We start from the raw sequence: 17,080 nt of genomic DNA on the forward strand, positions 1-17,080 counted from the left end.
GTGTTTATGTACATGTTTCTCATAGATAGTTGTGTGTAGTGGTTGATTTGAAGTGCCTACAGACACTCTATCACTGTCAACACTTTGTATAAGTGTTGGCAATGATATTTTTTTGTTGTGATGTGCTTTGTGCATGTTTCGCATAGATAGTTATGCACAATGGTTGATTTAAAGTACCTACAAAGATTTTGAGATCTGTACATGTAGAAAAATGTATGTTCAAATAAAGTGACTTCATAATAGGTTTACAATACCATTGGTAACTGTGTAAGTATTTGTCAAATAGATTATTGCAATTATTTTACTATGAGTGCAAAAATTACTGTAAGTTATATTTGGTACATAATCTCATATTTGGTGCAAGTGAAAGATATTGTAAGTAAAAATATCTAGCAGTCTGTCTCAGCTTATGAGCGAAAAACTCGATAGGAATAACTTCCAAGCATGGAAGCTCAGGATGACAAACTTACTTATGATAAAAGTATATTGGAAGTTCATTACAAATGATGAGAAGGATCCATAGTTTCCTCACAAGAATTCCACTCCTTTTAATAGGTACAAGCATTTAAAGCATAGCATGAGAGAACCAACAAGGTTATGTATTGTCTCTCCATTAGTGTGTCGGATTTTATGATTGGTCATATATAGGATGGAGCCACACCTAAAGATACGTGGGATACATAAGTTCAGGTATATATTTTATCATATTTTTTATGAATTAATAATCGTAGAAAAATATGATTAATTTAACGTGTGCAAGAATCGGCTTAATGAAATGTGAGAGTGTGCACAAGGTTATTATATATGTGCGAGTGTGCACAAAAGTTATTTCATATGTAGCATTTATATTTGGCAAAGGCTTTTATATGTACAAACCTTAGGAACTTTCGTATAGTTAATAATATGCAAAGCAATACCCAAAAGTGAAAAAAGCAAGCCCAAATTGTACGCACATCTATTATTAGCTCCTTGGGCTATTTTTATGAATACAACACAATCTTGTCTTGTGTGGTATTTTCTATCCCTAACTCTTATTGCAAATTTATTTTTTGTTTGCTTTATTCAATTGGTATTCAATTTTTAAAAGTGTTGAACATGAGATAATTGATGAGTTATTTGAATTAAATCAATTCTTGCAAGTTTCTTTTAAATTCTATCTTCCTAGAAAATTAGATCCATGGCAATAGCAGTATGCATATATCAGCACGCATACCAAGGCTAGAAAGTTACAATTAAAGCAAGAGTTACATACTGTGCAAAGGAATAAGATCTATATTAATGATTAATCATTGAAGATATAAGAGCTTGGAGATGTTCTTGCCTCCACTAGAGTACTAGTTGATGATGACGACTTAGTATCAGTCACTCTTTGAATGGGCATGGAAAAGATAATGACCAATATTAGACAACTATCTGAACTTAGAAAATTTTCCCAGACTTTCCAGACCTTATAGTCCTTCTAATTAGTGAGGAGATGGATGTGGAGAGTAAATTATCCTTCGATAATATATAGAAGTGGGCCTTCTACTAAAAAACAGGTAGAGGTTAAGGTGCATGTCGATATGGAAACAAGAAACATGGAAAACAACTACATGATTCACAATCACAAATCGGTGAAAGATATCACTCTAGAGGCAGGGGGAGTCATAAAGGCTAAGGTGGATGGCAAAGAAATCAAAGCAAAAATAGAAAAGAGTGATATTATTGTGGCAAACTATGACATATAGCAAAGGACTACTATAGAAAGCAAAATAACATAAAAAGTGAGAAGTTGTAGCAAAGGGAACTATGCATCATCAACTAAGCAAGCTAAAGATAGTAGTGAGTAACTTTTTGTGATGCATTAGTTCTATGATTATAGATACACCAAATTCAGGAGATGTATGATGTGTTGATATATGTGCCTCTAACCATGTGACTAGCCATGGTAAGAGAATTAAGAGATTTGGAAACAACAGATTACGTAGAAACAGGTGATGATACAATGCACCCTATTACACATGTTGGTAAAGTTCCTTTGTCTATGCAAGATGAAAAAATTAAGTACCTTACTAATGTGCTTCATGTGCTAAATATAACAAAGAACCTCGTTTTTTTTTCCAAATGATTGAGCAGGGTCTGTTAAGTGAGGTTTAAACCTCATGGATACTAAGTGGAAGATTTTAACAAACAGTACAATTGACAAAGTGTTTTAATTTGATGTAATCATGTCTAAAGTGAAGGCTACAATGTTTACATATGGTGTGTGGTGTGATTTCAAACATAGATATTTGGCATAAATGCATTGGACATGAACATATTTAAAGAGGGACTGAAGAATATGTAGGTCCAAAGTATTATTACAGGTAGGTTTTGCCAAAGATGAAAGTGGATGAAATGTCGACTACGTAAGCAGGCTAAGCATGCATTTTTGCATGATAAACATATAAGTCAAAGACCTTTAAATGTGGTACATTTTGATGTTTGGGGACCAAAAAATACGACATCAATAAGAGAATGCTATAATTATGTATCTTTCATTGATGGCCACACTAGGAAAGTGTGGGTGCACTTCATGAAAGAGAAAAGTAAAGTGTTTACTCACTTTCAAAGCTTCAAAGCTATGGTAGAGAAAAGTTTGGAGACCAACAAAGACGGTATCAATCAGAGAATGCCATTATTATGTATCTTTCACTGATGGCCACACTAGGAAAGTATAGGTACACTTCATGAAAGAGAAAAGTAAAGTATTTACTCACTTTCAAAGCTTTAAAGCTATGGTAGAGAAAGATAAAGGCATGCACACAAAATCATAAGTTCAGATATGGTGGTGGAGATTCTCTCTTCAATGAATTCAATGACTATTTGAGAGAGCATAAGATAAATAGGCAGTTTACATGCAGATACACCTCACAACAAAATGGGGTTGCAAAAAGAAAAAATAGACATATTACAAAAGTTACACGTACATTGATGAAATGAGAAAGAGATGCATCATTATTTATGGACTGAAGGAAGCACTTAGCAACTGTAGTTTATATCATGAATAGGATGCCCACTATAACAATTCATAGCATGATGCCTGAACAAAAGTGTACTCCCACAAAACCAAATTTGACACACTTGAAAATGTTCTCTTCGGTGAATTCAATGACTATTTGAGAGCGCATAGGATAAAGAGGTAGCTTACATGCACATACATCTCGCAACAAAATGGGATTGCAAAAAGGAAAAATAGGCATATTACAAAAGTTGCTCGAGCATTGATAAAATGAGAGCGATGCATCATTATTTGTGGACTAAAGCAGTAGAAAAACTACATTTTATACCATGAATAGGATGCCCACTATAGCAATTCACAACATGATGCCTGAATAAAAGTTTACTTCCAAAAAACCAAATTTGTTACACTTGAAAGTGTTTGGGTACATTGTTTATGTACATGTACTAGAGGAGGTGAGGAGAAAATTAGATCCCAAGTCAAAAAATTTATATATCTATTGGTTATTCCATTGAAGAGAAAGGTCATATATGTTATAACCCCACTACATGTGAGAAGGGATGTTGTGTTTGATGAGATGAGTAGCACCAATGAAGGATTCTATAGAAGCTAAAGCAAAGAATCAGACAGGTGTCTTGAATGCTTAGTAGCCAATCACAGGCACTTAGTAGACCATGACAACCCTATAGCAAGCGCGGGAGAGAGAGAGAGAGATGCGTCTACATGTATATATACATGTATGTGTAAATATACAAATGTATTTTATCAAATTTTAAAATTTAAACTATAAATGTAGTTCTATATGCTCAATACATTAAGAAATATATAACATAAATGAATAAAAAAATTGACACTAACATACAAGTATAGAGATTCCAAGTTTTGAAGTTGTGTATGTGCGTATGAGAAAGAGAGAGAGAGAGAGAGAGGCTTCTACAAGAGACTCAAAGACTCGATAAGACCATACATAAAGTTATAAAGAGACTAGCTTAAGGGAAAGAAAACAAAGTAGTTAGCTATACAAAGTAGTTAGCTATACAAAGAAATGATCATGTAACTAGAGAGTTACAAGGTAGCCAAGTACCTATAATATAATGTGGTTATAATACAAAGACTCGTATACAGATAAAAGGGAGACTCGCTATGTTATTGAATCTTCTATGTGCATTAATTGTGGAGGAAAATCTCTCTCTCTACAGAATTTCTCAGATCTTTAAGGGCTACCTTCATCCTGGTGAATCGAGGATGTCTAACTCACTACATGAGGAGTGCTCTCCCCTGAGGATTTCCATTCTACGATGATAATCGAGCAATGATGCATAGCCTAGTCTCAATCTTATCTTTTATTTATCTCACTTTTTTCAATACCCAAAATGAAATAAACCCATTGTTAAATATGTATTATTTAAATTAGTATGCATACGGACCTTTTTAGTAATATATATTTACATACGTAATAAACATTCATAATAATTTATATATACACTTACAATATATATGATATTAATTATTATATCATTATTTTTATATAATCTTTACATAATCAATATAACATTTAAAAGTGAATATTTTAATAAAAGAGAATAACTACATTTTATTATACTTCACATAATCAATATAACATTGAAAGTTAATATTTTAATAAAAGAGAATAACTACAATATTAAACCTTGTTATAAATTTCCAATATTTCAAAACTTTTACAAAGGCACTGATCGGTATTTTTGTAATCCGCATACGATTCAGTTAAGAATCTTACGTACTTCTTAATTTTGTGATTCTAAGTACAAATATAGGTGGGAGACATTTTCAATTAAATTGCCAAACACCTGCTTCTATTCTAGCGCCCTTGATAAAAGAAACTGCCCTTATAGAGTTGAGGGTTGGTTGAAGCCTTGCACAGAGAATGGCACCTCCACTCTGCAGTGGGAACCACTTCTCTTAAGAGGTGAAATTTAGCTCTTCTTTGTTTATATTTCAAAGATATAAACAGTCCACAAAGGGTTTAAAAGGATTTCTTGCCAGCAAATTCCTTGCTGCTGGCTGAAGTGTCGACCTTACAAATTTCCCTGTTTTTTGCCTAATAATTTCAACAGCAAATAAGGGTGCCCAAGTAGCCGAGTAGAGTACCCTTTTAAACCCTTTTCTGAAGGCACCTTCCAGAGAGAGAAAAAAAATCTGTTCTTGAGAGAATTTAGTTCTTAGAATCTGTATAGGATTCCTCCTCATCTTCAACTCTGAAAAACGTGTATGACAATATCAAGTTGTTCACATTGTCCATCTTTGGATCCGTAGCAAACTCTGGATCAATATAGAAAAACACCTGCACAATGACAACAAAAAAAATCATCCATGCATACACAGACTACAATGCATACCTTACACCAGCCATGTTTGTCATGCATTGAAACACTTACAGGCATATCAATTTTCTCCCCAGGAAGGAGCCTCTGCTCTTCAAAACAAAAGCATTGGATTTTGTTGAAATAAACGCCCGCCTGATTCAGGTAAAAATTTTAGAGAGTGACTGAGACAGCAACTAGACTATAAGAATTCAGGTAAGGATGATAGCTTAAGCATACAGTAAGCATGTAATGGTGGCAACCCCAATAGCAATGCAAAGACGGCCATAACGATTACATGAAATGCTCTGTGGCTTAGATGGAAGCTAGCCTTATTCAAAGGCCTCCTCAGAGTTTTATGTGAAAGAAATATTTATTCCTCTTCTTTGTGTATGTGAGAGTTAAGAGGTGGATTAAAAACTGGTTGGTCTGTCGGGAGTGATCAACCCATATATCAGTAGCAGCCTGGCTGAGCACATCCATGCGGACAACCAACCAACTGGTGTGAAAAACCCAAATGTGCACAGATGGAAGCAGATGGTGCCCCTAGGTCTCATGGGTTCTAGGTCTATGCTGCATTTCAAACAGTCACCCTGTCACAGTGTCTTTCCCATTTGTATGCGCCACATTAACCTACGCAAAACAGTTTACTCAAACACACGTCAAGTTGCTTGACAAAAGCATTCTGCTGCACTTCAAACCCCTGCCACTCTGAGCAGTTTCTATGTAACTGCACAAGAGTTGCTAGGCTTCCCTCCTTTGCAAGACAAGGCAAGTCTTCCACATGACCAGAAAAAAATTGTGTGGATCTGCCTCACAAAGAACATTTTAGGAAAAACTTTCTGAGCAGTACGTTTAACTAATTGACCTGAGGTGGAATGGCAGGAGATTATCACATGCGGAAGCTTCTGTGGCCAGATCATTACTCAACGGAAACACAGCATTCCCACTGGATGCTTGATACACAAAGAACTGGAGAAAACGCAAGAGAGAAAAGCAGTTTCCTAAACTACTCAAAAATCTTATTTATAACAATGTCATGATGGAAGCTGAGCTTCCCTTAAAAAGGTAACCTTGTACTTCTACCTAATGACCCAAGTACCAAATGGGCACTTGAATGATTGACTAAAAGACCTGGCCCTCTTTATATATGCCCTTATAAATCTGGCCGACTGGACCAAATCTGGCCGACCAGCATTTAATGCTGCCGACCAGCACATTCCTGGCGTTTTCCTCCTGTCAGGCTGCTGCTGGCTGTCTACCGACTGCAGGCTGTACTAATGAATGCTCCACGCTGCCCTTCACAGCCTTGTGAGGCTGCCGCCTGGTCCACGCCTTCTTGGTCCCACTCGGCCCTAAAAAGGTGTCTGACCTTGTCCTACTGCCTGTCCAGATCAGAAGAAGCATGTCCACATGGCATGCACGTGACAGAGATATATTGTCAAAGTCACACAGCAGCAGCAGCGCGCACACCACCCTAGGGCACTAAGCAACGTCGGGGGCTGGGCTCTCCCAACCGTTGCCCCCTCCCCAAAAACCCGACCGGAGGAGAGATCTATGACAAGGTGCCACCACACCCTATATATGGCTCTTCGACTTCCCATGCTCTTGCATATGGGATAATCCACCACAACTTCTAGTCATGCGATAACCCGAGAGAAGCTACGAGAATTGTTGTCATGTGCACAGAGTGTATCTACCATGTGCAACACGAACACAAGACTAGCTTCGAGGCTTGGGGAAGCTTGGAGCTAGGCAAGCTGATTGGCGAGCTAGCCTAGGGATAGACTAACAAGCGGGCACCCAAGTATGGATGGATGGGTGTCCAAGTGTGGACGCCCGGTGACCGACCAAGAGCCTATAAAAGGGTGGCCAAGGTTAGTCAGTTGTTCATTAGAGTTTCGAGAGTCTTTGCGAGAGCTCTATGGTCAGGAGCATAGTCACCAAAAAACCCGTTTTGGTCTGGCAAAACTTCCAAACACAAAACATTTCTACAAAACCTTCAAAACCTTTGACAAAACTTCACTTTTAAAAAGTCATTTTTTTTTTCTCCCAAAAAACACGTGCGATTGTTGACTGCCCCCGATTTTCCCGTTGCGCACTTCCGTCACCGCCTCACCTTCGTGCGAGTCTGCTGTAAGTCTCCACGCTACTGCGCCCAAGCCCCACATCTGCCCACGTTGGACACCCCAACGCCCCACATCTGCGCCTTGTGCCCCTTGCTGCCGACTGTTGCCCCCTGTGCCCTCTATGCAATGAGCACTTCATAGCCACACGGGACGCTTGTCCCAGGCCTTGGGAACAGGGGAACGCCATCCAGGCCTCCCTTTCACACGAGGACGTGTCCCTCTTCAGGGGGGCCGTCCCATGTCCTGTCCCTCACCAGGGGACGGCCGTCCCCTGTCAAGGGACGCCTTAAACTTGTGGGACAGCTGGCAACTATGTTTGGGAACGGGAAGGGAAAAAAACAGGATGTTTTATCTTCAGCGTTCGCCTCATTTTATGTTTTTTTTGGTTTTAAAAAAAGCCCAATCATGCAAGCGTCGAGCGATCTCTGCTCTCCTCTCTCTCTGTTGTCAGGCAATCGAGTGCTCTCCAGAGTCCAGACTACTCAGTCTCTATTGTGACCTGTCACCTGTGCACTTGCTCTCCTCCATCTCTGCTCTTCCATCTCTGCTCTTCTCCGTCTGTGCTGTTGTGCTCTTCTCCGTCTGTCCTGTTGAGCGCTTTCCTCCATCTCTGCTGTCACCTGTGCGTGCCCACGCTGGACACCCCAACGCCCCACATCTGCGCCTTGTTCCCTTTGCTACCGACTGTTGCCCCATGTGCCTTCTAAGCAATGAGCACTCCATAGCCACAGGGGACGCCTATCCCAAGCCTTGGGGACGGGGGAACGCCGTCCCGGCCTCCCGTTCACACGGAGACGCGTCCCTCTTCAGGGGAGACATCCCATGTCTTGTCCCTCACCAGGGGATGCCTTAAACTTGTGGGACAGCTGGCAGCTAAGTTTAGGGACGGGAAGGGAAAAAAACAGGATGTTTTGTCTTCGGCGTTCGCCTCATTTTATGTTTTCTTTTGGTTTAAAAAGAAGGCCCAGTCATGCGAGCGTGACGCATCGAGCGATCTCGGCTCTCCTTCGTCTCTACTGTCATGCGATCGAGTGCTCTCCAGAGTCCAGACTCCTCCATCTCTACTGTGACCTGTCACCTGTGCACTTGCTCTCCTCCGTCTCTGCTCTCATCCGTTTGTGCTGTTGTGCGCTGTCCTTCATCTTTGTTCTCACCTATGCACACTTGCTCTCAGCCTCTCCTCCGTCTCTTCTCCTCCATCTCTGCTCTGCAGTGTGCACTATGCACAGCAGGCTGCAGCACAAGTTCTTGCCAAGGCCCACTACCACAGGTCCACGACTCCATCTAAGCTGCCCAGGCCCCAGTGCCATCAACGGCCAGCCTTCAAAGCTCAAAGTTCAATCACAATGGCCTCTTCCTCACGAGCACCAGCAGCCCATGTTGGGGACAAGGGTTCAAATTGATCTTGGTGGGAAGAGGTGAATGCCCAGAGACCAGGAAGCGGGGGAGGTTCACGTCAATGGCGCTACAAGTTATATATATATACCTAGATGAATCCAGGAACATGCCCAAATTCACCTTTTAGGAACGTGCATGTTATATACTCATGGTAGTCAACCCACAAGACTATATAACTATCAACTCCATTATGCATAGTATGGACTAGATACTACGACATCCCCACTAACGTCATCAGTGCCCAATAGTGGGTGTAGAACTTTGTATCAAGATATGCTCTCACACACACACACACATAAGAGCATATATTCACACAAAGCCCTTCGTACTGACTTTCTGTCAAACCTCTAGAGATGCAAAGCAGACTCAGCCATAATGAAGCCTAGCACACGAACAAGTGGGGCAAACAAGGTGAGAGCTCACCTTCTCCATGAGTATCGGCATAAGGTGCATTTTTGCCCAAATGTAAGCCAAGAGAAAAGGAGGGAGTTCTTAGAGCGGGCTGTAGCACAAGCGTCTCTCTTTACAACAAGGAGGGTGGCACGTCCTGTGGCAGTTGACCGCACAGCATTTGTCAGACCACCTGTATCGGAGGCATGTAGCAAAGGCTCTAGAGCTTCTGCATCGGCATCAGCTAGCCATACATTGTCCACACCACATGCATCCTTTAGCATGCCATCCACAGTTCTTGCACGTCGACAGAGCACCTGTCATGGCCCTGTGAAAATGGAACAGCACAAGTGTGGGCATGGTGGTTGCTGAGCAAAAATATTAAATGATTCACATTTGGGGTCCCCGGACAGAGAGAATGATGTATGGACATCTCCAGGTGTGAAGGGGGGAACTAGAACATTAATATTTCAATGTTTTATTTATGGTTGCCCCTAGGCCTTAGTGGCCCCTAGGCAACTTTAATGTTTATTAAAGTTGGGGCCCCAGGACATTTTTGGAGAGAGGCCACTCCACTTTTGGAGTTGCATGCCTCTCTCATCTCTCTCTCTCTCTAGCTTTTTGGGAGGCGTGTAACCTACGTGCAAGCTTGAAGCATGGAGAAGAGAGGAAGTCGACTGTTTTTTGGCTGCTGTTTTTGCTAGAGTTATTGAAGAACAGGCCGTACAGCTCTGTACGGACAGCAGGTACTGTGTGCGGCTGCTGCAGGTCAGGCGGTTGTTATCTCTGTTGCTGGTTGTTACAGGCGACTGCAGTTGCAGTTTCAGGCAGTGCAGGCACGTACAGCTGCCACGTGGACTGCTGGTAAAGTCGTACGGACATGACAGGAGCAGGCGACGCTGGACAGGACAGGAGCAGGCTGCGTTGACAGATACAGTCAGCAAGCGGGTGCTGTTGGGTACTGACCAGTACAGTACAGACACCTGTGGAAACTGTACGGACAGGTACAGAAGTGTTCTACTGACCTGTACGGACAGGTACAGTGGAGAATTACTGACCTGTACGGACAAGTACAGCATCTCCAGTTGCAGGCAGAGCTTTTCCAGAGCTTGGTTGGTGCAAACAATCAGGTGGTTGCAAGGGGAAGAGTACAGACAGTCATTGTCAAGTACAGACTGGTACGAACTGCTTCACGAGTGCAGAGCCACGAGCTGATTTGGTAAGCTCTGAACTTGTCCATCTATCTTTCTTTCCATTGGCTTATGTCTGTTGCAAAGTTGTGCTATCTGGCCCCTTGTGAGAGGAGGGGTATGGCAGATTGAAAGGGTGGACACACAGATTGGACAATGAATGTATGTTTGTGCTGAGTTGTGGAACCATGTACATGGGATATGCCAGATGTATGCTCAAGGCTGCCCTGCTGAATGATCTTGGCTGATCAGAGGGAAACACAGAGTGTTGCTTTTGTGGGACACAGATCTGTGTGTGAATCCTCTGTGCTAAGAGGTATTGTGGGCTGCCAGATTGGACATACAGGTGTATTTCTCCTGGCTGGTTTTATTGTACTCAGCTCTACATCTTTTTGAAATTGAATAAAGAAATACCGCAAGGGGCGCCAAGCTTTGGGGCCAACAGGTGTCGTTTTCGTTTCAGATTTGGGGCACTCTAGCTCCAATCAAATTTGTTTTTATATCTGGACTACAAGTGGAAGGGTGACTGCTAGTCTACCGCACTTTGGTTTCTACCAGAGGCCGGTTTCAAGGTTCCGTTGCCGGGATCTATCATCAACTTTCTTAAGGGGGTGAGCTCGTGGTTGACTCGAGGAAAGTCATCGCTGAAAAATTCAGCAACATGTCTGATACAGAAGACGAGTAGTTTTATCATGAAGAGGAAGAGCAAGAGACCTCTCCTGAGAGAAATGAATCCGAGGATGCAGATGATGAGCATTATGAGGATGTAACACAGCCAGAAGATGTGCTTGGTAAAGAGGAAGATGATGCTCAGTTTAAAAATCGTTTGGCTGGTGTTATGGATGTGTTTATGCAGCTCACACAAAGTGAGAAGTTTGCTGAATTTATGAGATCCCGTACAGAGCCTGAAAAGAAGAAGAAGAAGGTGCGTTCTAAGAACCTTCCTCACGGTCATAGTGGTGCCATCCCACAGGATCCATCTTTTGGACAGTTTCCGAACATACAACATGCTTTTGGTTCTCAGAGTTCCTTCTTTGGACAGCCATCTATTCCTCAGCAAACTATGCATCCAGGTTATTTTGGTGGTGGCTCGGTGTTCCAATCTATGACTGGGGGTTATCCTCAAGGAGGCATGGGTTTGCCAGGGCCTTTTGGAGCAAATTTTCAGCCTGGAATGCAGGGGAATATGTATGGTGGTATGCAGTCCGGAATGCAAGGAAATATGTTTGGGAGCATGCAACCTGGAATGCAAGCAAATATATATGGTGGCATGCAGCCCGGTATGCAGCCTGGTATGTTTGGAAACATGGCTGGAATGTATGGCATGCCAGGTGTGGGAATGGGTAATGTTGACCCTATGATGGGCATGAATGCTGGGGGTAGCAATCTTGTGAAGCCACTTCCATACGATAATCTAACGCCTATGGGTAAGGTGAAGGATTATAAGGAAGGGGGAGCTACTGTGAAATTTGATACATTCAGTGGAGCCAAAGATAAGTTAAAAGCACTTACCTTTTTACAACAGTTTGATGCTGCTTTTTCTGGTGGTAATTTCACGGAGTCCTCTAAAGTGAGAAAAGCTGCCACTTTTCTCAAAGGCAATGCATTGCAGTGGTGGTCTACTCTTCTGCAGGGCATAGCACCAACTACTTGGGTGCAATTTAAACAGGTGTTCTCTTCCGTATGGCTCACATCTACATTTGAGGTGGATGTTATGACTGCATGGCACAAGTTGGATGCTTCAAAGTGTGAAAATTTGGAAGATTATAACAAGAAGTTTTGGGAAGCTTTACTCCCAGTGACTTCTTACCATGCAGTGTCTTTGTCTGAGCAGGTAGAGAAGTATTGTTGTGGGCTGCCCAAAGAGGTGCGTGATTATTGTATCAAGACTCGAGTAACGAACATGTCACAGATGATAGAGAATGCTATGACAGCTAATGCGTTACTCACTGGAGGTTCATCTGGGTTTAAAGGAAGTAAGAACTTGAGCAAGAAAGCTAAAAAAATCTAGGCATGCTTCACGTGATGCTAAAGGGTCTTCAAAGACGCGATATAAGAAGTTGCCAATGCCCAAGAGAATTTCTGAGGAAAGACAGGCTTTGAGAGATGCTCTGAAATGTTTTTACTGTACAGAAGAGGGACATATGTCATTTAATTGTCCCAAGAGAAAGTCCCAAAAGGACTCTGACAATAAAGGAGAGCCCAAGTCAAAGAAACCAAAACCTTCTGCAGGGTTAGTTCCTGATCTTGTGGGAGAACAGCCAGGTGGTGAAGAGACAGAGTTGTGCAGGGCATGGAACAAAGTGAGAGATCAAAATGCCTTGATATTCTTTGACACAGGTGCTAGAGCCAACTTTATTTCACCAGATTTGGCTGGCCGATTGGGGATTCGTGCAGAGGAGATGGGGCCGTTATATGAGGCTAACATGGCTTGTCCAGGGTATGCAGAACCCGTTACTTCTATCATTGGGAAGCTCAGGCTTCATTTGCAGGGTTATGTGGACAGCGAAGAGTTTTTCATCATGCCACTTGATGGCTGTGATGTTTTGTTGGGCATGCCATGGTGCCACAGAGTACATGCGGTGGTGGATACATACAATAGGAAGATCACTCCGACTCATACAGGGAAAGAACATGTTTTGGATGTAAAACTTAAAGGAGAATCTGTTCCTATTGTATCAGCTTCGGTAATTTCATCAGTAATGAAAAAGCATCTTTCCGCGTACTTGATTTATGTAAAGGATGCACAAGATGATGAGTCTAAGTCTAATTTGTCTATGTTAGATAAGGACAGGACTGATTTCTTATGTGGGTTCCAAGATTGTTTTTCCGAGTCATTGCCAGGGGAACTTCCTCCAGAGAGGCCAAAAGATCATGCCATTGATCTAATTCCTGGTAGTACTCCACCAAATAGACCGCCGTACTGTGTTAGTGCAGCCCAACAGGAAGAAACTATGAGTCAGGTACAGGAGCTTTTGAATAAAGGGTTGATACAGCCTAGCTCATCACCCTTTTGCTCACCTATACTCTTAGTGCAAAAGAAGGATGGTTCTTGACGCATGTGTATTGATTACAGGGCGCTGAACAAGAATACCATCAAGAATCGATTCCCCATACCGAGGATCAATGACATTTTGGACCGCTTACAGGGCTCCACAGTCTTTAGTCGCATTGACTTGAAAAGCGGGTATCATCAGATACGTATTAGACCCGAGGATGTGCATAACAGCATTTCGAACCACGTTTGGGTTGTATGAGTTCTTGGTTATGCCCTTTGGTTTGACAAATGCACCTGCCACATTTAACAGAATGATGGACAGGATTTTCAGGCCTCATAGAGCGTTTGTGGGCACATTCTTTGATGATATGATTATGCATTCACAAACTGAGCAAGAGCATAGAAGGCATTTGGCCATTGTGTTTGCAGAACTCAGGAACCATAGGCTGGTTGTTAATGGCAAGAAGAGTGAGTTTTTCTTGCAAGAGATACATTTCTTGGGGCATATTGTGTCTAAGCATGGAGTCCGTATGGATCCAGCGAAGGTGGAAGCAATTCTTAATTGGCCAGATTTGAGGACCATGCATGATGTACGCAGCTTTTTGGGATTGTGTTCCTATTACAGGCGGTACATACAGTATTTTGCTGAAATTGCTTCGCCCCTTCATGCCTTAACAAAGAAGGCAACTCCGTTTAGATGGGCTGATCGGGAAATTACAGCCTTCAAAAAGCTCAAAGAAAAGCTTACTTCGGATCCAGTATTGGTGTTACCGGACCTCCGAAAGGCTTTTGTTGTCCAGTGTGATGCATGTGGAAGTAGCATTGAGGCAGTTCTCATGCAGGAAGGACATGTGATAGCTTATGAGAGTAGAATATTGCAAGATGCCGAGAAGCATTTACAGGTTTATGAGAAAGAGATGTTGGCTGTAATTCACGCTCTTTCTACATGGAAACACTATTTGCTTGGGGCTGATTTCACTGTGTAGACAGATCATCAGACTTTGCGTTATTTCCTCACGCAAACTAAGCTTTTAGAGAAGCATATGCGATGGGCAAACTTTTTGTCTATGTTTCACTTTCAGATTGTGCATGTGGAAGGCAAAAAGAATGTAGTGGCAGATGCTTTGTCACGCAAGCCACAGGTCTCAGCAGTTTCACTTGCTTATCATCATGAGCTTGATGAAATGAAAGAGCAGTATGTCCATGATGAGGACTTTGAAAGGTTGTGAGGATCAGCGGCATGAGCATTATACTCTCAGGGATGGATTTTTGTTGATGCATGGCAGACTGTGTGTTACCAGGCCATTGCGACTCAAGGTTATGATTGAAAGTCATGCCCCACCGTATGCAGGTCATAGAGGTATTGACGCCACGGTAAAAGCAGTGGAGACTTCTTTTATTGGCCAACCTTGAGAAGAGATGTTGATGCCTTTGTTAGGCAATGCATCGTATGTCAGAAGGTAAAGTTTGACCGTCAAAAGACACCAGGGTTATTACAGCCTTTACCTATTCCAGATAGACCTTGGGAGAGCATTGCCATGGATTTTATATTTGATCTTCCACGGACACAAACGGGCAATGATGGCATTTGGACTATCATATGCAGGTTCAGTAAGCAGGCTCATTTCATTCCCGTGCGTAAGATGATCAAAGTGGATCATATGGTGAAGTTGTTCATGGCGAACATCTTCAAGTATCATGGCTTGCCTACGTCTATCATTAGTGACCGTGATCCACGGATGACGAGTTTGTTCTGGAGAGGGTTGTTTGACAACATGGGAACAACTCTCAAGTTTTCATCGTCATTTCATCCACAAACAGATGGTCAATCGGAAGAGGCTAACTCTACAGTGTTAGATCTTCTCAAGTGTTATGTGTCAGAGCACAAGCAACAATGGGAAAAGTATCTTCCTTTGGTGGAGTTTGCATATAACAACACTGTTCATACCTCGACGGGCAAGGCGCCTTTTGAGATTGTGGAAGGAGGTAAGAAGGTACCACCCATTGCATACAAAGGATAAGATCTTTGAGGCTGATCAGTATGTGGAAAATATGGATGAAGCTTATCGGAGAGTTAAGTTGGCACTCCAGAAAACTCAGCAGAAGCAAAAGAAAGCAGCAGACCGTCACAGACGTGCTTTAGAGTTTGCATTGGTGATTGGGTTCTTTTGCGCTTTGAAAAGGCTAGACTCAAGAAGATGAAGGGTAAAGAGCGCTTATTCCCTAAGTTGAGCATGCGTTATTATGGGCCTTTTCAGGTATTGGAAAAGATTGGTGAGGTGGCCTATCGTTTGAAGCTACCAGATCACTAGAAGATTCACAATGCTTTTCACGTGAGTCTCCTTAGACCTTTCCGTGGGGATGTGCCTAAGGATATATCAGATGAGGCTCAGCCAGAAGTTGAGGAACTTGATGAGGTTCTTATTCCAGAGCAGATACTGGCACATAAGAAAAGAAAGGTACGAGATAAAGTTTCCCGTCGCTATCTTGTGAAGAACTATTCACCGATGGATGCGAAGTGGATGGAGGAAGGTGACTTAACAGATTCACCTCAGGTTTTGCAGCTTTATCTCGATGCCTTTGGGTTAGAGCCGACTCTTATTGTGGCTCATTTAGGTTCAGCAGAGCATGGGTCTGGAGCATTACTTGATGCTCAAGAGGGGGGTAGCACCTCCACTCCCTTGATACAGACAGGCTTAGATGACATCTAGAGGTCGCTTGGTGCAGTTTTTATCTCACCCAAAGGTACTGATGACTGACAGTACATCTGATTATGGGACTTCTATGATATATGTGTACTAGTCACATGGGATATTGTGGTTGTGTATGGTTCACAGTGGTATACAACTTGGACTACTACTACGCCATTGGTTTGCAGTGAATGTTGATACATGTGCATGGCTTAGAGAGATTGGGACGCTGATCTTGCCATATTGTATATTTCACTTTGGATATTTTGTTGTATCACCAGAATGCAATCGAGGACGCTTGCCATTTTTCAAGAGGGGGGTATGTCATGGCCCTGTGAAAATGGAACAGCACAAGTGTGGGCATGGTGGTTGCTGAGCAAAAATATTAAATGATTCACATTTGGGATGCCCGGACAGAGAGAATGATGTATGGACATCTCTAGGTGTGAAGGGGGGAACTAGAACATTAATATTTTAATGTTTTATTTATAGTTGCCCCTAGGCCTTAGTGGCCCCTAGGGAACTTTAATGTTTATTAAAGTTGGGGCCCTAGGACATTTTTGGAGAGAGGCCACTCCACTTTTGGAGTTGCATGCCTCTCTCATCTCTCTCTCTCTCTAGCTTTTTGGGAGGCGTGTAACCTACGTGCAAGCTTGAAGCGTGGAGAAGAGAGGAAGTCGACTGTTTTTTGGCTGCTGTTTTTGCTGGAGTTATTGAAGAACAGGCCATACAGCCAGGCCGTATAGCTCTGTACGGACAGCAGGTACTGTGTACGGCTGCTGCAGGTCAGGCGGCTGTTATCTCTGTTGCTCGTTGTTGCAGGCGACTGCAGTTGCAGTTTCAGGCAGTGCAGGCACGTACGCTGCCACGTGGACTGCTGGTACAATCGTACGGACATGATAGGAGCAAGCGGCGCTGGACAGGACAGGAGCAGGCTGCGTTGACAGATACAGTCAGAGCAGG

General features: G+C 42.5%; 1 protein-coding gene across 1 annotated transcript in view; it reads right to left on the bottom strand.

Moving 5' to 3' along the window:
• Window positions 1–4,950: 4,950 nt before the first annotated feature.
• Window positions 4,951–17,080, bottom strand: part of LOC147616647 (cytochrome c oxidase assembly protein CtaG / Cox11 family) — a 52,844-nt gene continuing 40,714 nt past the window's right edge. Inside the window, exons 6-7 of the mRNA XM_086777710.1 lie at window positions 5,398–5,478; window positions 4,951–5,303 (exon numbers count right to left, since the gene is read on the bottom strand). Of these exons, the coding sequence (XP_086633836.1) occupies window positions 5,175–5,303; window positions 5,398–5,478 (210 nt within the window). The 3' untranslated portion in view covers window positions 4,951–5,174. The remainder of the gene's footprint in view (window positions 5,304–5,397; window positions 5,479–17,080) is intronic.

This window comes from Cibotium barometz, chromosome 38 (genome assembly GCF_041138505.1).
Source record: "Cibotium barometz isolate CiBa-2024 chromosome 38, ASM4113850v1, whole genome shotgun sequence".
Classification (NCBI taxonomy): Eukaryota; Viridiplantae; Streptophyta; class Polypodiopsida; order Cyatheales; family Cibotiaceae; genus Cibotium; species Cibotium barometz.